A 25,030-nucleotide genomic window follows, 5' to 3' on the forward strand; every position below is an offset into this window, starting at 1 on the left:
CACACATATGGCTGCAAACAGAAGCTGTTCCGTTTGAATGGTGGGTTGTCCAGCAGGTGTTGGTGTTTGTTTTTTAAGGTCAGCGTCAGCCTCTTATCAGTCCGACATGGTTGCTACAAAATCACCTGTGCTGTAACTGCAGCGCTGGCCTGGATTATCCGATACTGAGTGTCAGAATAAGCAGAGTTTCTTTGTATTTTTGTAAAGTTCTGCACTAAAAATATGACACTAATCTGCTTTCTGTGTTTCCACAAGTCATAATAAATGCACAGGTCTCAATTCACATTAAGGTACACAAAAATGCAGTAGTTAACAAGGAACTAGTGACGCACATACATTTAGAGTAGTTACTGAAGAACTAATTAGTCATGGTTAGGTAGGTTAATTTCTTGTTAACTTCTGTAATTCTGTAAAGTGTTGCGAATGAACACATTGGCATTTTTACTTGAAAACGGTCTCAAATAAAGTGACATTGTAGTCACTTTCATTTCAATCTTTTCCACAAATCACAAATTGTGAAAGAAACTCAATAACTACATAAATTACTCAATGATACTTTGCATTCATCAAGGAAAAACCTATTGGTGTACATCAGTGGTGAACTATTGAACATAATTCAATAGTTCATTCATTTTATAGTAATTCTAGGTGAAAATGTGTATTTAGCATGGTGACAATAAGATAAAGCTTGACATGTTTAACATTGATGTCCGTTATAAGTAGAACATTTTGTAACATTGTCTTATAACCAACAAATGGTTGGTTTTGTAAATATCACCTACTTTGGGCTGCTTTGCATGTCTAGGTGTGTTTGCTGTGATTTACAAGCGTCCCTGTAGCGGCCACTTGTGTCCAAGAAGTTATGTGATGCACCTGAATGCACCATTTTAGAAAAAGCTGGAACAACACTAACAGCAGTTTGCTAGTTTTGATCCTGCTTGTTGAGTATAAAGTGTCCATTATATAACTGGAATCTTTCCAGTAAATGAAATCTTCAAGATGAAACATTTTTAATGCACAAAATAATCATTCAAACTTATTTATTTGTTGATATCCTTCCTGCTGCGGTCACTGTGAGGCATTCAGGTGCACTCAGAATATGATTGTTTTGGGCTAATTGTTTTTTTTTTTTCATTTTAAGTACCATACTGTAGCTTTACCTTGTCACCTTCAGCTTACCAGTGTATGTGTATTTGTGTATTAAGGTACATTACCCTTCACGATTGTAGGAGGAGTCTGGGGTGAAAAAGACAATTATTATTCAGTTGTGTTACAATCCACGTCCTTTTGAGTCCTTTGCAGGATTAAATGCAGCAAACTGACAGATTGATGTCCCCTATAAATATGGGTGTAGATTTATGGGGTTGTAATATAACATCACTGTTGCTGCCATTATAAAAGAGCAGTTGTGTGTTGTGCACTTACATTTTTAATCCTATCTTGATTGCGAAGCGAGGTTTGGTGCCGTCTGTTCACACCTTGTTGGTACACAGCTAGAGTTAATGAGTCATTTATGACTTTTTATCTTCTCCATGTGTGGTATGAGTGATAGCGTGCTTGTTGGTCTCCTTTCAGCAATAGCAGGCTGTAAGACATAATGAAGAGTTAGTTGTAAAATGATGGATTTCCCCTCATCTCATCTACTATAATTATGGTAATATATTTATGATGGCATACTGTATGTGTCTTATGTATGAACAGTTTGCAAGACAGCATGTGAGAAAGTCACTCTTTATATGATGAAAAGAAGATCAAAACAACCACAAGATAATAAACTGGCTCCAAAAAAACAAACAAACATTTAAGAAACATTTTTCCCAAAGCATTTACTGTAATTTAAATTCAGAGCTAAACATAAACTCATGGTGGATCCGCTCATGAAGGGCCATTGAGAGAGATGGCATAGCCTCCTGCTGCAAGGCTCTGGCCAATCACAATAGAGCACACATCAGAGTTGGGACTTGTTTCTATTCAGCTCACTGATGAAATGGGTGATCCTTGAGTGGCCCCCTCAGAGAGCACACATCTTCTCACAGGAGTCATCAACTCAGAACAAAAAAACTGTCTTTGGGATTTTAAGGAACACTTGTCTTTCACTTTTAAATAAGATAAGAGAGAGGCTGATTGGACAGAATGGCCTCTTACGTGGAGAAGTCCAAAAACTTCCGCATTGAGGCGCTATTGCAAGCTGAAGATGGGGTGCGGAAACCGGACAGCAATAGTGCTTCCCCTGAGGTGACCAACATGGGCAGTCCCACCGACAGCCCACGCTCCGACACATCCTCACCTCAGCGGAGTAATGATACCCAAGTCCAGCCAGGAATGACATGCAATGCCTCCCTCTACAACTTGTCGCAGGCAGGATTTGCTCAAATGCACGCCAGGGGATTCCTGGGAGTGCACCCAAGGTCCATGTACCCTCTGGCGACCATTGGAGCCCAGCCACCGGCCTTCATGTACCCTGGCTTCTCACAGCTGGTACATCCGTACCAAGGGTATCTGAAAGGGGGTAGCATGGCCGGGGTGCACCCACTGGATCCCTGGATCAGAGCCGGGATGATGTTCCCAAGAGTTGGAGAGTATGGAGGTGAGCAGTTCCACATGTACAAACTTAACATAAATACATTAAAATGATGCTTATATTGATGCATTGTTGCTTAAAATTAATTTTTAAATAGAAATACTGCTTTGTATTCAATAGCTCGCTTTAAGTTTATTTTAATAAAATATCATGTGATTTATCCATCTACTGTATTTTCTCTAGCCTACCCCTTAGCTTGTTTATACTCATTTATACAATAATATTAATTATTTCAGCCTATTTAATGGAAAAAATTACATTTTATTCTGACATAGTGGCAGTCGCTGATACATTGACTCAAGTGTGACTCCCATGACTTTATATAGCTTGCATTCATGCATTTTTTGCAAGTTAATTTGAAATAAATGTGATTTCTTTTTGGAAGATGAAATTGAATTACTCTATTTCTGTGTAGAGTCACATAGCATGGCAAAATTAGCTTGTATTTGTTTTAAGGCACTCCCAACAAAAGGGGCTTTGTGACGCAGCAGTGTTAATGATGATTTAAGTCATAAAAAAAGATGCAAAATTTACGGTAAAGATAACACCTGAAATAGACCCTACAACTTCATTGGCTAACGTTTGCAGTGTTTTCATTAAGATAATGGACCTCTGTGGTATTTTATTGCTCCTTCAAAGCAATATCCTCACACATAAGTAATCAGACAGAGAAATGTAGGCCTGTCACCTCTAAACAATAAGACAGAAATCCTTCAAGTCCTTTGTGTTTCAAAGGTATATTGTAAAAGGGAGATATAATTTTCATATGCAGAACATCCAGAAGCTGTAATCATTTATTATTTAGAGTAAACTCATAATTCTGCCATTACAGTAAAATGAGTTATAAAATAATAATGCAAACTATAACACTAATTACACTAACAATTATTACAACAATATATGTCCTATTTCTCTCAGCTCAAGCCCAAACAGGTTTGTTGGGGAAGTGCCGGAAGCCTAGAACAGCTTTCACCAGCCAGCAGCTTCTGGAACTTGAAAACCAATTTAAGCTCAACAAGTACCTGTCCAGACCCAGGCGCTTTGAGGTGGCGACTTCACTTATGCTGACAGAGACTCAGGTACGATCGGTGCTGTTTTATATTAACATTTGTAGATTTAGAGGCCATACCCCCCTTCTTGAGCAACCACCTTATCGTGGTGGAGTTTAAGTGTCCCAATGATCCTCTGAGCTACTTTGTTGGAGGCTAGGATCACTCATGGCAAACAGGTCCTATGGGAGGGACCAGACAAAGAGGGGCTCATCAGACCCCAATGAAGAGAAATAACGTTGGACCTAGATTTTTCATTCATTTTAGCTGTCTTCGGGCGGGAGGCGGTGTACACCCTGGACAGGTCGCCAGCCAATCACAGGGCACATATAGACAAACAACCATTCACACTCACATTCATACCTATGGACAGTTACCAATTAGCTTAGCATGTTTTTGGAATGTGGGAGGAAACCGGAGTACCCGGAGAAAAACCATTCACGAGGAGAACAAGCAAACTCCACAAGAGATGGCCGAGGATGGAATCGAACTTGTGGGTGTGTGCCCTAACTACTCAACCGCCGTGCAGCCACCTAGATTTTTGTATTTTTATATTCACATTTCCCTCCTCGGACGCGTCAGGCCTGGATGTGGGGTACAATGACGACCATCTGGTGGCCGGGCCTGCACCGAAGAGCTAGCATGCCCCCCCCCCATGAGCTCATCACATGTGGGAGTATTATGAGTGTATTATATCTATTCGTTACTAACTCAAGTGTTATTTCATTACAAGTGTCATATTATATGCATTTCCTATTGATTCAACATCTCCTGATGTATTATTTTACACCAGGTTAAGATCTGGTTCCAGAACAGACGAATGAAGTGGAAGAGAAGTCGTAAATCCAAGGAGCAAGCAGACCCATCATCCCCATTGACCGACAGTGAAAAAGCTGACAGTGTCAAACTTCAGGTTGACTCTCATAGCTCCAGCTTGGAGGATGAATATGAGCAAGAGGAAGATGAAGAGGATGAGGAGACAAGTGTGATGCCAAGAGGCTCCCTTCTGAGGCATGCAGGCGATGGGAACTACAGCTGTTATTTAGAAGAGGAGTTGGAGGAGGGAAGTTCAAGAAGAAGTGGGGTTTTTCGTTCGTTATAAATGTTTTTGTTTGTCTTCATATAACTGTTGACAGGACCATGCACAATGAAACCGAGTGCACAAGCATATTATTTATTACAACCACATTGCTGAGCACCCAAACTGGTAAAATGAAAGTCTTTTCTTGCACATTATAGGCCTGGGGGAATTTAATGGGACATGGTCATGATGCTGGATTTGATACCGCTACTTTTAAAGGAGAAATGCACTTTTTGGGGAATTTTCCCTTTGATGTGCATTGTAGCACGTGATAACGATTTAACATGAGCTAGCTAACAGCGAACATCATGGAAAATACCTATTTTGAAGCTATTGCCAACAGTGTTCCATTTACATAACTGACTTGTAAATTAACCAAGCTACAGCAATATTATTATTGTAGAAGCTAACATGAAATCACAGCGTCATTCACAGATGAAAGAGGGGATACCTGGCTCTCCATTTTGTTACAAAGACTCAACAAGACGCTCGTTTACCGTCAGTATTTTTTAAATGAGGACTAGAGCACATGTCTTGTGCTGGAACACACAGCCATGCAAAGGAGAGCAGACATCGTAAGTGTAGTTGCTGTATCTATGCTACTGTTGTGACGGATCTAGCATAATTACATACTGTATATCAATGCGCCTAGAAGGGGTTTTGGTAGTGTTTTAAATGAAAATATGGCAATGCATGATCACAGCATGTATATCAAAAAATGAAACGTTGCAAGAGGTTTTTTCTTTAGACGGCTTAATAGTCTAAATAGATGTGTCCCAATAACATGTATTGTTCGCTCGCTCATATTGACTCGTTTCACAGAAAAAGGCAAAAAAATATTTGTTCATGTTTCACATAATGATTGTAAATGATGGGCAGAATTCTCCAAAAAGTACAGTTCCCCTTCATGGTTGAATGACTTGTAATGATTACAGTAGACATCCAGGACATCCACATGCATCCACAAGCTGGATGTATAGTAACAGCACTGCAGACATTTTTATCATTATGGTTATCGCTGATTCCTCTTTTGATTTTGATGCTTTAATTATACATTGCACCAAAATATAAAAACATTTATACTGTACATACATAGAACTAATAAATATGGTCACACTGAACATGTTTGTCAATTGTCATATCCCATTCTCAATTCAGATGCTATGCTCTTTTTCCCTGTATTTCAAAATGTTCTTCTTTCTGTCAAAAATAGCCAAGAGTTATATATAATATATTTCACCTTACAAATGTCATTTTATTTTATTTTTTCAGAGAATTGTTGAACAAATAAAATTGAAGATCATGTGGTATGCGATAAATAATTCCGACTTTTATTGACATGTACTGTCTTCACCATGTCTTCTGTGTGTACTTATAGCTTTCGCTTATCTGCTTATTTACGAACGTTCACTCTGGGCTTCCGTAGTCACCATGGCAACACAAAACACGTTGTCAGGGAATCGCTGTGGACTACAAATTCCACAACATGTTCCCGTTTTTACCAACACATGATACAAGCATTTTTATCGCATAGTGGTCATATTTTTTAACAGGTGAGCGTGTGGTTGTCAAGTTGCCATGTATTCATACAGCCTTCCGAATTATTCTAAATACTAATACTAATATTAAGCTAAACTTGGAGCATACAGTGCAAAGCCTTGTCATGGGGGCTAATCGAAAGCAGTACTGTATCATCGGCTCAGGACGGCGACTTTGTAGCTTTTAACACGCCATCCATTGTCAATACTGTAGTGTGATTTGTATGATATGCTGTACGATAACTTAATTCGATTACTTTAATCACATGAGCAAAATGATTATATTGCTTCCATGGACGCAGTGACGTCACAATCCCGGAACTCTTGTTACGACACTGTTTTGTGTCCAGTGCGAACTACGGTGAAATGTGGAATATGTGCCTCCAATTCTTTTTGCATCACACTCTTGTCATCATTTTGATATGACCTCACCAAACGCTAGTGAGGCATGTGTAAAAAAAAACAAAAAAAAAACTACGTAATTATGATAGGCACCTAGCACCACTTGATGGTTGACATCAAACAAGCAATGCATCGGAATGAGATTTTTGTTTTTCTCTCCCAACTCTCCAAATTATCTTTCAAAACTAGAGAAAGATAATATTAGGGTTCATCATTTTGGCTTTAACATTGTCACGGTAATAACAATGCATGGTCTTTCTTTCTCCAGCAATGTTAGCTGAGTCTAGAGATCCAAAGCCAGTTGGATCAGATGCACAATGGAAGTCCTCCATCATTGTGAACAATAAAGTAAGCCTCTTTTAAATATTCTTCCAATGACTTCAATGTGTTTAACCCTGTCTTGATATAAACAAATGGGCTGAGATAGGCTACAGTTCACTTGTGATCTTAATGAGGGCGCGTGGTATAGAAAGTGGATGGATGGATCTTTTTCTGAAGTGTTCATTGTCTGTATTGCCTTCCTTGGCAGCATCCACGGAATGAAAACAGGCACCAGCAGCATGCATCCGGCCAAAGAAGTAGCTTTCTGGGACTGGAAACAAAGACTGAGCTGGTCTGGGAGGACTGGGGTGTTGGTAGAGAATTCACCAAGTCACTAGTGTTAAAGAATATTGGCCTCAAGATCCAGAAACTTCAGTTGAGGTGAGTTGAGCTCGGACGAATGTCCACGCCCAGATAGATTAAGGTAAATGGATACGTCTACACCTGCTTGGAATAGTTATTATTAGAGGGAACAATATCACACCATATAAGCAATCAGGAGCTACACATTTATTGTATGGAAATTAGCACGTACACACACACACACTGCAGACTCCCCCCCCCCCCCCCCCCCCCCCAGTGTGCATGTGTCAAACTCCGGCTCCGGGGGTCAAATCTGTTTTAACACTGCATTGAGTTGGCCTGCCTCATCGATATCAAACAAAGTGCCTACAGCGCTCTGCGTAATTACCATATTTTCCAGACTATAAGTCACACTTTTTTTCATAGGTTGGCTGTTCCTGCGACTTATACTCCAGAGCGACTTATAAATGAAAAATTGTTTATGTTACATAAACACTGGACACCGTTTCTGTTCATGTTTATTTTTTGTGTAACTGAATAACCACTGTGTGAGCATATCTTATTCTTTTATTGTTGGAACTTGCCTTCCAAGAGGATGTAATGTCTGTTTTAATCAAGTAGTTTGTAAAATAAATTACCCACAAATTGCGACCTATACTCCAGTGCGACTTATGTATGTTTTTTTTTTCCTACCTAATTATGCATTTTTGGCCTTGTGCGACTTATACTCCGGAGTGACGTATAGTCCAGAAAATACGGTAAGCAGATATAAACGATTCCTCTGGCATTATACTTTTGAAAGTGAAAACAATATTATTTATACATTTGCATCCATTTTTAAATAGGGTGGAAAATTCAGACCATAAGTCTTAATAAATTAGCTCTACACAACTAAAAATGGCAGCACCTTAAGTATTACACCCTGTCTTTACAAAATAACGCATTAAAGAGGCTTGCGCTAGTCAATGGTAATCGTTTTAACTACATCAAAGCATGCTGGAAAAAACGTAAACTGTCTAATCTACAGCTGCAAACTCTTCCAGGCACATCTCACAGATTTTGATGTTTTTGTGTTGATATAAAATACCATAGCATTTGCCCGGACATTGAGAGAATGACGAAGAGGCTACGCCTAAACAACCGAGGTCGTCACATTTCCTACTCCATTGTACAAAAATATGTTCTCATAAGACACATTCATCATTGCTATCAAATGAGACGTACTATGCTTATTTTTGGCCCTTTGTATGGAATTGTGGAGTCCTTTTGAGCAACTACACATGAATACCCACACAGAAGGCTCTCTACATCTTACAGAATCTGCACCTATTCCAGCTCTATTTCCTTGGATTTCCAAAACAGTGTGTTCTAATTTCTTCCACTCAAGGCCTGCCTCCGGGCACAATCACTCAGCTGGGATTGGTCCCACTTTGTTTGTACAGCTAAAAGTTTGTACATCTTGTATCCGGGCACGGCCATAGAAATAAGTCACAGGCTGGATGGAGCCGGGGAAGTCACAACTTCACAGTGAGCCGGTGTTCGAAAAAACTCTCTGAAACCCAGCGTTCAGAGCCAGCCCAAACTTCTTTCATGACTCACTTACAAAGGCGCGAACTTCCTTATCTGAAACTTCGGCATCGTTTAACAAGAGAATACAACATTCTAACAACATTTATAGGTCAAAAATGTGGAAAAAGTATAATACGTTCCAGAACAAACAAAATATTAATGTACATGTTTCTATAGTGCAAGCAACATTTCCACACAAATTTCTTTGCTCCCTCTCAGACCTCCAGTGTCCAAATTCTTCACCATCTCAGTTTCCCGGATCATTGCCGTCAGCCCAGGAACTACTTTGTCCATACCAGTCACATTTAGACCATCTGAGAAGGTAATATGTCATGATACATTAGTGTATAATGATGTATCCATGCTCTTTTGATGTGGTCTCCGTGCAATGTCTTGTGTATTGGACAGTGTGCGTATGATGACAGCATTGAGTTCCACGGCAAAAGTGGCAGCTTCCAAGTATTCCTTCGGGCAATTATTCCCTATCCTGCCTTGGAAGTGCCAAACACTGTGCTCCTTCCACTCTGTGCTGTTCATCAGTCTGCTTCTACTACCTTCCAGCTACAAAATCTGAGGTACATGAAAGTGTTGGATAGCGTTCAGTGTTTCCCAATGGCTGGTAATCTATCTGTGGTGATGTTGAGTTGTGGCCAGAGTGAAGATTTTCAAAGGTTCTGACTCAGTTATTATCCTATGCTTTTAAACCTTGTTTAACAGAACACAAAGTTATTGACTTTTGGGTGTTGGTGTAATTTTGTGCATCGGTAGATGTGCTTGCATGCACTTTTATACCATAAAAACACATTAATGATATTTCTTGCTCTCCATATAAGTGTGCACTGATCTTAAAGATAATATACACATCATTGTTCATCTGATATCCCACTACATTCATATGTAGTTATACTATATTCAGATAAGTTATAATGTGGGTATGTGGTGTGCAAAAGAAGCAGAGTTGCAATGCCATCTACTGTATGATGTTGTAATGACAAGCTACACAAACAGTGACATAATACAAAATCTATATATTTTATACATATATATAATATATATATATTATAAAGTAGTGCCAAATTTATCTTTAGCAGTCCAAATTTATTTACCACAAATATATAAATGTATGGGAAACAGAGATTGTCAAATCTAAAAAAATAATGTTAAGATATTGCTTTTTTTTTTCTCAGAATGTGTGTTTTGACATGTACTTTGCATTGTAGAAATTGTCCACTCCATGATTTCTCACACAGCAAACTCCACACATACTTCAAATGGGACTGTCCAGAGCCTTTCCAAGTGAATCCAGCTGAAGGTGTGCTGAAGCCCAGCCATGTGCTTGAAATCACTGTCCTGTTCAAACCACAGGCAGCCATGTTGTTTCATAAACACGCCTATTGTAGCTTTGGAGAGGAAGGAGGTGAAACCAACAGCTGCTGCACAGTACTTCTTCAGGGAGCTGGTACAGTCACACAAATAAGGACTTTTAATCATAGAATCACTGAGTTCTCAGCTTCTGTCTGCTTTTCTTGAAAGCCAAGTACCCATGTCTTCATCTGAGAAGCTCATCTTCCAAGGGTGAAAAAGATCCTGGTGATTCAGTGATTAACTTTGGTTCTGTACCAATCGGCAAAAGTGCACAAAAGTCTTTTGGCATCTACAATTCCTCACATGTGAGTAACACCCTGGCATATGCACTCACACTCTCCATGACTGCTCAATCTTGTCTGTGCCCGCTGTCTTCTAGGTGACTGCATTTTTCTCTCTTACACGTATTTCTGGAGGCGTGCCCCTGTTGGGGTCTGAGTTCACCTGTGATATCAGCAGCGGTAATGTTGGCCCAGGTGAAACTGTGTCAGCACAAGTCACCTTTGCACCTGTGGTTGCTGATGCTGTTTCTGTAGAGTATTTGACAATAGAATGCAAAGGAGCACTCAACCAAACAGCACTTAAGCTCACTGGAAGCTGTGAAGGTAGGACTTTACAAGTTTAAAAAAAATTACGTCATCTTTTGGCATCATATAAATACATCACTGTGAATATTTTAGGTCCCAAGGTGTCATTGTCTTCATTTGTGGTTGACTTTGGTTGTGTTAAAGAAGGAGTTACAGCCTCAAAGACAATTGAAATGGTTAATTATTCATGTGCTGAGGCAACCTACCAATGGGACCTTGACTGTGCTGGACACAGCGTGTTCAGCATCCAACCACAGTGTGGCACTATACTACAACAGAGCAGTGTAACGCTGACCATAAACTACCTCCCTACCATGCCTATTGCATGTCACAGATGTGTACCTTGTTTGATACATCAGTGGGTAAGCAGCAAAAAGGCACATACATTTTGATACCAACACAAACATATCGGTTCAATCTTCTGACATAAACCATATCTACTTGTTTTTTGTAGGAGCCTTTGTTCCTTGACCTGATTGGTACCTGTCACTCGGATGCCCTGGAACCAGATGTACTGACACCAGAACATTTGTCAGACAGTAAAAAGTCAGACATGATTAGTGCCTCGATGCCAAGCTACAGCACATACTTGGATGAGGTAAAGTGTGGTACTTCTCAGATGAGCACAAACCCCCCTCTGTGTATTACATATTTCAAAGTACATTTTCCCCCAAAAAACTAATTTAAGGGTTAGGGTTTGGGTTAGTTGATGTCAATCACAGGGCACATAGATTCAACAATTCACAATAACATCTACAGTAACTGAACGGGAATCATTGTTTGAAAGTCAGTCATGTGAACCACTTCAACATCAGTAACCAGTGAAATAATTTGGCTCGTCCAACCAGCATATCGGACAATGTAAGTTCCATTTGCAGACCTGGTAGTAACATTTTTGCTTGTTTGCATGAGCACAACAATGAATTGCCTGTACATTGTTTTTCCTAGTCTAAAGTATTTCCTCTTTGGTATCTTCTCGCAGTCAAGCCGACAACCAGATGGTTCAAGTGGGATGTCAAGTACTCCGAGGGACAATGAAAAGCGTTCCTCGGTGGAGGTGGATTCACTTCAAAGTCATTCATATTCATCCTCCACACATGTATCTGTGGTGCCCAATGAGCTGCTGTTTCATCACAGTTCCTCCAGCTTGTCTTCCACGGCCACTCCGTCTCAGGCTGTGGCCATTACCAATTACACATCTGTGAAAATCACGTAAAGTTGCCTACCTCTTATTAGTGATTAGATAACCTTAACCATAATCACTAACACCTAACATTTACCCACATAATGTTTTTTTTTTTGCTTCTTTGCTTTTGTTACAGTCTGGTGTGGACCATTGCCCAAGACTCTCCGTTCTCTGTCTCTCCGATAACGTGTGACCTGTCTCCACTAAAGTCCACCTCATTCAGAGTGTCATACAATCCCAAAGAGCTAAATACACTACATGGAGCTCAACTTGAGTGCATGGCTGTGAAAGTAGTAAGAATTTATTTTTGCAATTTGTTGATGCTTATAACATTCAGAGTAACATGTTAAACACACTTTTCTGCTTACAATACGGCAGTAATAAACCATTTTTACTCTGAATAAAATATGTACTTTTAATATTGTGGATACCTACAGTATCACTTAAAAGTGAGCAAATCCCTCACTTTTTGATTAATGGATTTTTGCAACATAGGTTACTGAGTAAATGTAATATTTTCATAGTGGTTGATTTGCTGTGGCAACCCCAGAAGGGAAAAGCCGAAAGAGAAAGAAGTTCAGTGCATAGTAGATCTATGCTCTATAAGCTGTACACAGACTACTCTTAAGTGCATGATACCCAAATTTCCATCCTAAAGAGTAGTAAAATTGTTGCTGAAATTGTGTGGGGTTCTTTGTATTGTCTCCTCTTTTTTGTTGACAATGTCCTCATTACCACATATAATGTCCCATTTCCCTATTTGTGTAGCAGCAGGGGTCTGACGAAGAAGAGAAACAGATATGTTTACCCTGGTGTGTCATTGTCAGTGTGATTGGCGAATCCTTTGAATATAGCAAAGAGCACTTTTCCCCATGTTGCTCTCTTGAGCCAAATAAAGTGGTGAGTGTGACGAAAAAATCACAGCAAATGTGGTTCATATATCTATTGCAATACAAGTTGTTGGCATTTTTGGAGGATTAACATTTTTATTTTTCATTTGTTATAGATATTTGCAGGCCAAAGTGTTCGATCCCATCAAACGGTGCTTCTCCGCAATAACGGAGATCAGCCACTGACTTTTTGTCGAAGCACAAACTACAGCTCAGACACCGCCTTGGATGCATCTGTGTTACTCGTGCCAAGAAGCGGCTTAGTCCAACCTGGGAATCATCAAATTTTCACAGTCATAACAACTCCCAAAGAAGACACTCCTCTAGAGGGACTTAAATTGCAACTCCAGTTAAATGTAGCCAAACACAAAAAGGTAGACCACACAAATAATTACTGTAAATATTCACCCACAAAAGTCAATGCTTCTGTGGCATTTTTGCATCATTTTCTTTGTGCTATTTAGGAGATAACAGTGTTCAGTATGGTGGAAAAAGTTAGTGTGTCCCTGGAAAGTGGCGGTCATTTGTATTTCCAAGATATATCTGTGGGCTCACACGCTGAACGGACCCATTTCATCAGGAACATCTGTCGCTTGCCTCTATGGTACGTTTGTCAGTGCTTTGGTCATTCACGTCACACTAGAACTGGTTTTATCTTGTTTTTTATGTCAAAGCTTCCAGTGGAGCATTCCAGGGTCAGACCACAGTGTTCTCTCTGTTCAACCAAATGCTGGTAAACTCCAGCCTAATGAGAGCTTGGTGAGTTTTAGCATATCGCTACCTATGAAGTTGTTCTCACTGCTGTTGGATTTTATTTACAAATGTTTGACGTGACAGTTGCAGAGATGGTCTTTCAGGCCAATGGAAGAGAAAACATACACACTGGAACCTACTGTCGCGGTGTGGCCAGTCAACAGCCTTGAGTATGAAAAGTCAATTCTTCCCCTCAAAGTGGTAGGAACAGGCTCCAAAGGCTTTATACAGGTGCATTTGCAAAATGAAAAGGTGTATTCAGGTTTTGAGCACATGTTAATTCACAATTATGTGTGCTTCCTCCTCAGGCAGTTAGAGAAGTTGTTCATATGGAGGATACCCTGGTTGGATGTTCTCAGTCAATTGATGTTCCTCTTGTGAACAACAGTACCTGCTCAGTCTCCTTCATTCTTTTTGTTGAGCAGACAAAACAAGATGTGCAAACTCATCAGGACCCTCAACCTGAGACATGTACACAGACAGGTATACATGAGTGCATGTATTTTTATACATTAAGTAGAGTTGGAACATTAAACTTATTATGTTATTATTGATTTGGGACAGCTCTGCAGCTTGACCGCCAAAGCGGAAACATGGCGTCACACTCCACATTGATGCTCCGAGCCACATTTAGGCCAGATAGACAAGCCCTGTACCAGTGGACCATCAGCTACCTCACACTAAACCGCAGTGGTATATACATAAAACAAACAAATGTTATACATTTGTTTTCAGCACATTTACTGTCCCTCTATTTCCCACAGGTGTGCCATTGTCCTCACCCATGCCAGTGTGTGAAATACGTGCTAAGGGTGTGTTCCCCAAACTACAGGTGACGGATGCATGCAGTGGTGGCTTTGGAGCTTGGCTCAACAAGCCATATGTTTGGAAGCTCTTCTCAGTGGATAGCCTCAATGAGCAGCTACTCTCCATCCCCTCCCCTGTGGAGCACACTTACAGAACCCCAGTAAAGCATAGGTAAGGACCGTGGTCCTAAAAGCAATTGCTGATTGCTTGTTATTCAAAAACACTTTTGCATTATCCTAGTGTGGTTTCTATACAAGAACCTGTCTTCTCTGTCTGTCTGTAGTATGCGTACATACCCCACCATCTTAATCAAAGCCATGTTGGATTTTAACTTCAGTTCGGCTCCCCTGAACTCAGAAGCTTCTACTTTTGTGTTGGTGTTTTACAATCCTGGCTGCATCCCTGTAGATTGGTGAGTGACACGCACAATATGAGACCCAAGGTCTCACATACACAATACAATGTACAGTACACCTGCAAACTTCAACCGTAACACCAAGCCTTGTTTAGTTATGACCTCTCAAATTTTTTTGAGGTGGTCTCCCTTAACAGACCAAGCCAAATTTTTAAACACGACGTGGCCTGTGAGTCAAAATAATTGCCCACCCCTGGCCTACACATGTGTGACAGTATACAGTTTTTATGTAATACAATTGTAACATATATTCATGTGTTAAGAAATGGGTTGCATTTATACAGTGACATGTATTCCTTTGCTGTGATGCACACTAGAGTCAAACCTGTCCAAGTCAATTTCTCCCACTTTACTATACATTTCTTTCTTTTTGCAAATCAGGACATTCTTGTTTCCAGAGGACCAACAGGTAGACTTTAGGCATTGGACCCAGGCAGAAGAGTTATGTCACGATGAGCTTCACCAGATGAAGGTCTGGCATGAATTCATTTGAGTTTTTTTTTTAAATATATGAATTGCTTTTCCTTCATTTAATCTTGAAACATGCATATTTCTGTCATATTCACAGGTTGCAGAACTTTTCAACATTTCTCCCCGTACAGGGACGTTGCTTTCAGGCCAGCAGAGGGCAGTGCAGTTCAGTTATAGGTCAGATATTATGGCCAGTGGTGTTTTTTATGTTTGTTTGTTTTTTTTAACACAATGGCTGATATGTGACTTCATCTTAAAATAATGTATACTGTACCATGCCTTTCACAGTCACATCATGGTTGGAACACATCAGTTACCAATCATATTGAAAATTTCACATGGCAGAGAGATCTTGGTGAGTTACAATGCAAAATGGCACACAATTCATAAACATGGAGAAATGCTTCGTTTGGGGAACTCATTGCAATTCATTTGTACCTTTGGCATGGACAGTTGCACTTCCAAGGGGTGACAGTGGATCAAGAGAGGCCGTATCTGTACTTTCTATCCAGGCATCATGTTTTCACTCCAGTCATGATTGGAGATTTAACATCTCCAGTGCAGGTGGGCCTTTCAATTGTCTGTAGAACTAGGCTCGAGTTTGAATGGTCTCCCCATGCTTGCATAGGTTTTCACAGTGTTCTCCATATTTCTCACATATCCATAAACTGTGAATTGGAGACTTAAATGCAGCTTTGTTTGCTTTTTCAAACATGCAAATGGTACCAAACAGCACTTTGACGCCATTTTTCCAAGGGCAAAAAGTGTTTACCAACACCTTTCAGAATAATTTCGCTCCTTTCACTGTCATACACATCTTATAACACTTGAAGACTTTTTTTGACGTATCTTATTTGTTTTATTCTGCAGACGTATGACCTTTACAACGGTGGTGATATTCCTGTCCATTATGAAGTGGATGAGCTTGTGTTGTCACAGCTACAAGAGAACAGTTTTAATCATCCACTGTTGTGCTGCCTCAACCCAGTGGGAGACATTCAACCTGGGAAGATGGCATCGCTGGAATTTATTTTCTCTCCATTGGAGGCCAAAATGCACAGTGTATGCAAGTCAATCTAAATATTACTCTACTTTTTAGTTACTACTGTCCCCACTCACTTAATTTGGTTCATTATTTATTGTCATTAAGAATACATCTTTAAAACAGGGGTGTCCAAAGTGTGGATCAGGGGCCCACAGCTATTTGTTTTATTGTTTTTTTTATTGTTTTATTGTTTGTTTTTTTTAAATAGCGATAAAAATAAATTTTGACGAATAAAGTCAAAATATGGCTGCATGGGAGACGAGTGGTTAGCGCACAGGCCTCACAGCTAGGAGACCCGAGTTCAATTCCACCCTCGGCCGTCTCTGTGTGGAAGACAGCTGTGATAGGCTCCAGCACCCCCGCGACCCTCGAGAGGATAAGCGGTAGAAAATAAATGAATGAATGAAAGCCAAAATATTCAAGGAAAATTTTGTGATTTGAAGAGAATAATGTCTTTTTAATATGAGGAAACATATAGTACATTTTAGTATCTTAAAGTTGAATTATTCATGAGAAACAATAATGAATACATTTGTAATTTTTGAAAAAGTAGGTTGCCGAAAAAGTTACAATGCTACAAGAATAATGCAAAAATATGGGAATAAAGTCAAAATTATGTCATGAAATTTTGCAGGAAGGGAGTTGAAAATATGTGACAATTTAAAAAAAGCATCTGTCATTTTAGGAGAATAAAGTCTAATTATTAAGAGAAAATAGATGTATTTTTTTACGAAACTAAAATCATATTATGATTTGGACACCGCTTTGGACACCCCTGCTGTATATATAAAATATATAGAACATAGCAAAATAACCTTATAAGCATTCTTCCGTTTCTGTGATTGGAGGTAATGTATTCTATTGTGTATCACCAGGTGGATATTCCTATTCACATCCAAGATGGGGACACTACACTAATAAGGTTTGATGGTTGTGGCTTAAGTCCTCAAAGTGTGTTCACAAGCAGTGATACCCAATCATCACTACCCTGTGTCCGGAGGATGCCACTACCAGGACTGGTGAGGAAAAGAAACTGCCATAAAGTGCACTCAATAATACAGTTATAAACCACAACATAATGTACATACTCCATCAATACAATCAATGAAAGCTCTACTGTACCACAGTTTGTTGCCCCTTACTTGACATCAACAACTACTTTGTTAACTTTTTCTAAAACTATTGCTGCAGTGCATGCTGGGAATTTGGGCTCCTAGCATGCCTTGCGGTACCTCTTTGCAAGAAGCTGCTCAGCTGTGGGTCTTTTGGTTGCTATATGGGGAGACACGACCTGAACCGTCATATTCTTTATATATATATATATATATATATATATATATATTATTTTATTTTTTTTAATTGTATCAGGTTGAGCTGGTGTATATGTGAGGGTATAATGCACATGGAGCTGGTGCATGCACGGTGGCAATCACTCTGGGAAACTACTGTTTTAACATGAAAACAGGAGTTTAGATTTTTTACATTTGCAGGGTGCAGCATTTCTGTCTCAGGACAGTGTTTCCATCGGCGACATCCCAGTGGGCTCAGAGTCTTCAAGAGTCATCTTCCTTACCAACGTGTCCCTGAAAGAAATCATCTATAAGTGGAACTTGACACAGGTGAGCATCTGACAGGTATAGAAAAAAGCCCATGTCAGCATTTGTATTCCTTAGACATGGACCATGTTTGATCAAAGTACATGTATAACAATGATTGTTATTATTATTTTTATTTTTATTTTTATTATTATTATTTATTATAACACACACATAGGTTTTAACTTGTGCTTCACATGTGCTTTGTTTAAGGTTGTACATATCTACCCTGAACAAGGACTTCTATGTCCAGGAGAGAGCATCTTATGTGTTCTGACCTTCAAGGCAACTGACTACCCTACTATTTATCGGCTTGATATCACCTGTCAGGTATCTCCCCAAACACTACGAGAGCAAAATAAAGCAATGTTGAGCACAATCTGTCTATCTTGATGATGAGCACTCTATCCTCAGTTTCCTCCTTTCCTGAATTGTTTTCTTCAGTTGACACAGCAGGCAGCGTGGGATCAATATTATGATGCTTTGGAGCGTTTGGAGCAGGAACAAGAGAAGCAAAAACATGAATTTACGATCACAGACCTTACAGAAAGCCGTAGGGGTTTTACCGATAAGGTCTTACCTGACATGCTCTAAATGTGAAAATGATGGACAGTCTTGATAGTTTTTACGTTTGTTTGTTATAGGTGCCTGCAACTGCTGTTCAAACAGGAGGGCTGTCGCTGTGCAAGTACAAGGTGACAGGAGCTTCATTATTGTGTGTCAGTTGAGTCAAGCACTCATGCTATTATTCTGCTAGATAGGGAAATATTGAAAGGAATTTACATTTTAGCTCTTGCAGTGAACTGCACACATGTGGACTGATTCACTCTGGTTTTTCCTCTCCAGGCTCTTCCGCCTATTTGTTCTAGGTTAGCACGAGCAGAGCAGCGGATGCAGTCTGATCCTGTAAAAGTTTGGAAACGCCCTGAACTGCCTCAACCTACTCTGCTGCATATGGGTGTGACAGCACGCTCCTATAGGTCTCAGGAATACTTCACACACTTCCCTGAGCAGTTCAATAATCATTTCAGGTGAATAATTTAGCTTGTTAAACGAGGGAAAACATGCATATATAGTTTCTGTTCATATCATGAATTGAAATAATCATGTCATCTGTGTTGGTCCCTAAAGGTGCTTCTTCTTCAGCAAGCCCCTGAGGCCTAAAACAATGTGGTGCGATGCAGTCCTCACTGATGAGCATCCATTACGGAGACATGGTCCTCAGCGAAACTTCCTCGAACACGTCATCACCTCTGTGCTCTGGTAACACGAAAAACGATAGAAAGACAAAATATATATATATATAATCACGAAATAATCTACTGTGTCACAAGCATTCAAACTCAAACAAAATGTAAGGCTCAGGTAGAATCTTTTTTGCATTTCTGCTTCTTAAAGGGAGGCTGCACGGTGGATGAGTGGTTAGCGTGTAGACCTCAAGACTAGGGTTCAATTCCACCCTCGGCCATCTCTGTGTGGAGTTTGCATGTTCTCCCCGTGCATGCGTGGGTTTTCTCCAAGTACTCCGGTTTCCTCCCACATTCCAAAAACATGCTAGGTTAATTGGTGACTCCAAATTGTCCATAGGTATGAATGTGAGTGTGAATGGTTGTTTGTCTATATGTGCCCTGTGATTGGCTGGCGACCTGTCCAGGGTGTACCCCGTCCCTCGCCCAAAGACAGCTGGGATAGGCGCCAGCACTCCCGTGACCCTTGTGAGGAAAAAGCGGTAGAAAATGAATGAATGCTTGTTAAAGGCTGTTCTCAGTGTTCACATTGAGCTTGGAGAGCACTTTTCCACCAATCAGGAACTTTTAATACGAGAAACTAGGCATTTTCTAGATGTTAGCATGACTTTTGCACACCATCCCTAATCAAAGGTGTGATGCCTCTCATCTCTGGTGAAAGGGAAAGGAAAGGGAAAGAAGATGTGCTCATGTTCCACTCAAGGATTGTGAATGATTGCAAAATTCCAAAAAACTGCAGTTCCCCTTTAAGCCCACATTCTACTCCTGCATTTAGGCAATAGTGTGCACTACTTCTGTGCACTCCAACCAAAGCATCCTGTATAGCTAGATGGGCACTCAAAAAAAAATTTAACCATGGCAGCGCAGACGATGAAGGCTCTTTGGCCGGCTTGGGTTTTGGATCAACAGTTGCAATAAAAGTGAATGTTGTAACGTCCATTCATTCCAGCTACAGTAATAATCACTGCCTGTCTCTAATTTGCTTACAATAAAGGAAGATAATAGGTCAATGATAGTTAGAGCTTAAGTTTTTTATTTTTCACTAATAATTGAAACAAATATGACTTTGTTGCTTTTCCTAGGACCATACTGGATGATGAAGAATTTACTCAGTCTCTGCTTTGTTTGGCATCTAAACCCCTTACCTACAAACCTCGAATAAGCTCTTCCTCACTTCTGCCAACACCCCAACCTCAATCCGAGTTGGAGGAGACAGCAGCTTCATCGGCTATATTGCATAGCCAAGCGGACAGTAACATCAGTGCAGAATGTTTAGAGACCGGGCTGGAAATGAAACCAGACTTTCAACGTGTATCTGCTGCCATGTGCAATGACATATTGCTCAACACCCTCCAGAATCTGATGACGGAGGCTGTCAGAGGAGAATTTAACTTCACAGAACCTTCTCGGACTGATCACTCATCACATACCTCTGCCAGGTGAAGACACACACACACAGACAAATGTATATCATCTTAGCTTTAAGAAAATGTAAATGGGAAGTTTTTTTTTACAACTAGGAGGTACTCCAGTGGCAAAGTCAAGAAGGATGAGACAGAGAGAGAGACAATCCAAAATGAAGAAACACAACATGACCAACCCTCCTTACCATCTGCCTAACACAACTTTTTTCCACTGAGGGGCACATTCTGGTAAATGAAAGGACGCAATTAAGAGCCAATTAGATTTTGTAGACCAACACGTGTAGATATGCTAAGAAGCTATATGGCTATATGTTTTAGGAAAAAACTGCACCTAAGTTTTGTGATATAGGTAGGTTGGGCATCGAGTCTCGAACATCAATGGGAACCAGGACTAACATTCCAATCTTCCGTTCCAATATTTTTATTTTAATTCCTAGTTCGATGCCCACTTTGGCAAAGAAATAGCCGCGAACAGCAAAAAAGAACAATGTGTTTTTCAGGACTACCAGTGTTTAAAAATCTGGGGAAAAAGCTTTTAGCAACCCCGCTCCCAGTATGCACACTCTATAATGCTACATAGACAAGTGCTTTTGTTCTATTACTTACAAAAAATAAACACAGGACACTCATAAATTGTTACTGCTTGCTCTTCTGACTCCTCTCCATGACCAAGTAACTTTGGAAAGGCGTCAGGCTTCAGCAAGTTTGTCAGCCAGTCCAGCTGCATATTGGCCCATGTTCACAAAACAGTCCAGTGTGAAATGGCGTTGACTGTCGATTAAAATGCATTCCTTAGGGAATCAGGAACTCCAACATCTTGTGCATGATGGTGGTGTCTTTAGGAATTGGAAACAAATGTGACCAGTCATTGCTAGGAACGTAAACAGAGAAGGGGAAGGGCGGGGGAAGCAGAGCTTGAGGGAGGGCAGAGAGCTTATCTGGCTTACAGCCACACCCATATAAGGAGGTCCACTCTTTGTGACATCACAAAGGGGCTGTTTTACCACGCCTTCTGAAACAGAGCATTTTGAGCCATCCCAAACTTCTTTCAGGGATCACTTCCAAATGCGCAAACCTCCTTTTCTGAATTTTTGCCATTGTTCAGCATGGGAATACAACATTCTAACTACATTTATAGGTCAGAAAAGTTTAAAAAGCACAATAGGTCCCCTTTAAGTCATTTCACCCAAAAAGAACTCTGGTTAGCGCCCTTATTTAAACCATACAAACTGCTTGCCCCTGCCTCTCAAAAGCATCAGGATTAAGAATATTGAGGAACCGGAATCAAAATGAGGAATCTGAACCGGAACCATTCAAATTCAATTAATACCCAACTCTAGATAAAGGTGAAATAGCGTATTAAATTGCTTTATAGCCTTTTTCCAAAGCGCGTTGACACTGTTAGCACACTTACTGACTGATGACACAGCATCATGAGCAACTGGGGGTTCAGTATCTTGCCCACGGATATTTTGACATGTTCATAAGAGGATAGGGTATTGAACCCGCAACATTCAGGTTGACAACCACTGTTAACATGCCGTCCATGTTATATATATATATTATCAGTTCGGTCTTTGCATTTTCTATTTTTATTTGTCACTGATTTGACAGTGATTTGTTAATTTCTTAATTTTAACTTTCTTCTTAAATAATCTTCATAAATTTTCTTCTTGTAAATTTTCTTTATTTCCACAATATTATTTCCAACCTAATTTTGTTTTGTTATCATAATATGGCTAACGTTTTTTCACGTTTTTTAATATGTAAACTGTTTTCTAAAATACATTATTTTATCCTCATTAAATTGTTACGTTTTATCTTTGTTTTTGGCGAAAGCTGCATGCAACGCCATCCAGCCTTGAGAGACGGACAAGAGACGGATGACATCATCTCAATGATGTAATCTCTCCTCTTGTGTCCACAAACGCAAGAAAAATACTCTTCAGTGCACTTTTGCATGCTAAAAGAGGGACTCGTCGTCATGAGTGCATGTTCTCATAATGACCACCAGATGGCGGTGGATCCAAGCAAACTGCTAGTTATTCCTCTTCAACTGTGCCTTAACTTTTTTTGTTGATGTCCAGCAGATTGATTGCACCGATAGTTGGACTCCAATAGCTTGTTCCATATCTTCTTAGAAATGCATTTTTGTGCAATTGGGCGTGCTTAACCAACATTTGTAGTCAAATATTGACAATAATTTACTGTCACTGTAATGGCCAATGTTTGGGTGTACTCACAGAATACGGATCATACCGGGCTTGGGCAAAGCATGGCATATTTGGATCGTGTGAGCGGAAAGATCCACACCCAAGCACCCAAGTCTTAGAATGACTGTACTGCCATCTCACCTTGCACGTTCTTAATGATAATTGCAACGACTGTACATATTGCTACTAAATCACCTTCGACTACATGGTGTGCCTCAATTGCAAGGGATTAATGATAGCCACCATTGTTCACAAAGGAAATAACAGAACAATTATTGAAATAGGATAGCAAATAATCCACAAATTGCATTAATACAGCAGAAGAGAAGTGATGGGAAAATGGGAAAATTTGGTGTCATGCTGGAAATGATACAGTGGTCACATTTTACTCAACAAACCCATTGAAAATCTCAAGTACGATTTTCAAGTCATCAGATAAAAGTCCAAGTCAAGTCCTGAGTCGCTGATGTCAAAATGCAAGTCAATTCCATGTTTTTGATGTCAAGTCAAGTTGTGACTGTGTGAGTGGATTCCAGACCTCTGCTTCTTAGCATACATATCTCCATTGGTTGGTTTACAAACTGTCAAATATTAAAATGGATTGCACGTCCTTTGATTTTTCAGTATATGGCCCCGGATGGAAAAAAAAAAATTGGACACCCCTGATTTAATGGTATGTTAAAAATGAGGCGATGATATCTAATGCAGTGAAAGATCTACTAGTGCTGCTTGTTAATTACACAACGCAACATTCATTACTTGCTGAAACAAGATTATCATTTGGATCTCTTTTCTTCCTCCCTCCCTGCTTCCAGACAAGTAACATCATGTGGGACCATCGATTATTTGAAGGAGTTATCTCAAACCTGAACTGTGTGCCAGTTGTGGAAGAACATTCATGACTTTTGTACGGCGTTCCCAGGGATGAGCGCGGCTGGCCGTAGTAGGACAATCATGTGTTTCTAGTTTAGATCTAATTAGGATTGTCACATAAAATATCAGCTCAGATGGGAATCCTAATCATTTTTGATCATAATCGCCTGGGAATTTGTTTTGTGGATTTGGCAGGAGGAGATTAGACATTTTTCCCTGTGTGGAAACCAAGAGGCAAATGTGCAGTAAAGAGAAAGAGGGTGAAGGAGAATTCTATCCAGAGATAGGTGGTGCCTTCTGTCTGACAGTAGGGATCCATTTCACGCCCAAATGAAAGCAAAGTGAAAGGGGGAATGCGTGTGAAGAGTGTGTGTGATAGGTGTGGCAGGCCACGGGTTAGGCCTGTTAGCATTTGGGGAGGGAAGGAGGGAAAGGACCCCTTCATCACCCAGCCACATGCTCTCCCACTTAAGTCCAACCACACAGAACCAAGGAGGGTCTGCACGTTATTGCAAATGATTATTTATTGACTATTATTTTTGTCAAGTGCAGGCAGTGCTGTTTACACAGCCTGATATTAGGAATCATACATTTAAAACATGTACAGTACCCTTGATCCTTGCGCCTTAATTCATGTTTAGCGTGAGAAATAAAACAAAAAAACCCTTGAGAATAAAAGATGAGTCCCTCCTTCAGGACCAGAGAGGCAGTACAGTAATCCCTTACCGCTTCACACTTCAGATACACCCTATTATTTGTCCAAAAATGTAAATTTTTAAGAAAAAAAAATCAATTTTTTGGCCTAAATGAAAGTTGGAGGGTGGGTGGGTGGAGTACGGGAGTGCTTTCAGTGTTAATGCACACCTGCCAACCTGTACAAATTTATTGTACTCTGCATGCAGTTTGACTTGTATGCTTCACAGCTTCAGAAAAAATAATAGAGAACCACTGGGTTATATTATATAAACACGGAACCTACCAAAAGAAAGATTAGATTCTTGTCTTTCATTGGAAAAGAATGTTCCTTATACCTTTTTCCGTTCTTCAGTAATCAGCAGTTGAACATCGGTAGTTAGAACTAAAATACAAATATAAGGCATTCAGATGACACATTCAAAAACGTTGTGATAATATTTAGGATTCTACACGGGTTGCTCTGTGTCGGTAATGGTACTGTAATGTTTGGTCAGACACACAAGCACCACACAACAGGCTTTCATGGCAGCTTGGCTTTACAATATTACCTAATGTTACTGCCATAACCCACTTTAAACTGAAACTCAACACCTGACATAACACATACAGTAAAGTCTCG

At 40.0% G+C, this 25,030-nt stretch overlaps 2 protein-coding genes across 2 annotated transcripts; both read left to right on the plus strand.

The window, feature by feature from the left end:
* Nucleotides 1-2,002: 2,002 nt before the first annotated feature.
* Nucleotides 2,003-4,918, plus strand: LOC131136016 (uncharacterized). The gene is made up of 3 exons (XM_058082474.2): nucleotides 2,003-2,587; nucleotides 3,500-3,660; nucleotides 4,424-4,918. Exons 1-3 carry the CDS (start codon nucleotides 2,134-2,136, stop codon nucleotides 4,730-4,732), a joined length of 924 nt encoding a protein of 307 aa, XP_057938457.2. The 5' UTR covers nucleotides 2,003-2,133; the 3' UTR covers nucleotides 4,733-4,918.
* Nucleotides 4,919-6,167: 1,249 nt separating this feature from the next.
* cfap65 (cilia and flagella associated protein 65) lies at nucleotides 6,168-21,541 on the plus strand. Its single transcript, XM_078795308.1, has 35 exons — nucleotides 6,168-6,264; nucleotides 6,920-6,999; nucleotides 7,181-7,353; nucleotides 9,064-9,166; nucleotides 9,253-9,419; nucleotides 10,095-10,303; nucleotides 10,378-10,514; nucleotides 10,589-10,814; nucleotides 10,890-11,158; nucleotides 11,251-11,394; nucleotides 11,779-12,008; nucleotides 12,119-12,275; nucleotides 12,751-12,882; nucleotides 12,989-13,246; nucleotides 13,337-13,476; nucleotides 13,547-13,631; nucleotides 13,710-13,856; nucleotides 13,934-14,108; nucleotides 14,190-14,318; nucleotides 14,390-14,603; nucleotides 14,716-14,844; nucleotides 15,229-15,319; nucleotides 15,416-15,495; nucleotides 15,607-15,673; nucleotides 15,772-15,882; nucleotides 16,189-16,380; nucleotides 17,239-17,382; nucleotides 17,854-17,982; nucleotides 18,172-18,288; nucleotides 18,403-18,542; nucleotides 18,632-18,653; nucleotides 18,805-18,989; nucleotides 19,090-19,221; nucleotides 20,288-20,644; nucleotides 20,726-21,541. The coding sequence occupies exons 2-35, from the start codon at nucleotides 6,922-6,924 to the stop codon at nucleotides 20,823-20,825; spliced, it is 5,169 nt and encodes a 1,722-aa protein (XP_078651434.1). The 5' UTR covers nucleotides 6,168-6,264; nucleotides 6,920-6,921; the 3' UTR covers nucleotides 20,826-21,541.
* The last annotated feature ends 3,489 nt before the right edge of the window (nucleotides 21,542-25,030 follow it).

This window comes from Doryrhamphus excisus, linkage group LG12, assembly GCF_037039965.1.
Source record: "Doryrhamphus excisus strain RoL-2023G ecotype Guam linkage group LG12, RoL_Dexc_Guam_v1.1, whole genome shotgun sequence".
Taxonomy (NCBI): domain Eukaryota; kingdom Metazoa; phylum Chordata; class Actinopteri; order Syngnathiformes; family Syngnathidae; genus Doryrhamphus; species Doryrhamphus excisus.

What these genes read in the sequence shown, in the direction of transcription:
- LOC131136016 (XM_058082474.2), top strand. Translation starts at nt 2,134, where the DNA reads ATGGCCTCTTACGTGGAGAAGTCCAAAAACTTCCGCATTGAGGCGCTA. An exon ending in AAGAGTTGGAGAGTATGGAG is followed by an intron (nt 2,588 to 3,499) that starts GTGAGCAGTTCC and finishes TATTTCTCTCAG; the next exon opens with CTCAAGCCCAAACAGGTTTG. An exon ending in TTATGCTGACAGAGACTCAG is followed by an intron (nt 3,661 to 4,423) that starts GTACGATCGGTG and finishes ATTTTACACCAG; the next exon opens with GTTAAGATCTGGTTCCAGAA.
- cfap65 (XM_078795308.1), top strand. Translation starts at nt 6,922, where the DNA reads ATGTTAGCTGAGTCTAGAGATCCAAAGCCAGTTGGATCAGATGCACAA. An exon ending in ATGTAGCCAAACACAAAAAG is followed by an intron (nt 13,247 to 13,336) that starts GTAGACCACACA and finishes TGTGCTATTTAG; the next exon opens with GAGATAACAGTGTTCAGTAT. An exon ending in TGGAGGCCAAAATGCACAGT is followed by an intron (nt 16,381 to 17,238) that starts GTATGCAAGTCA and finishes GTGTATCACCAG; the next exon opens with GTGGATATTCCTATTCACAT.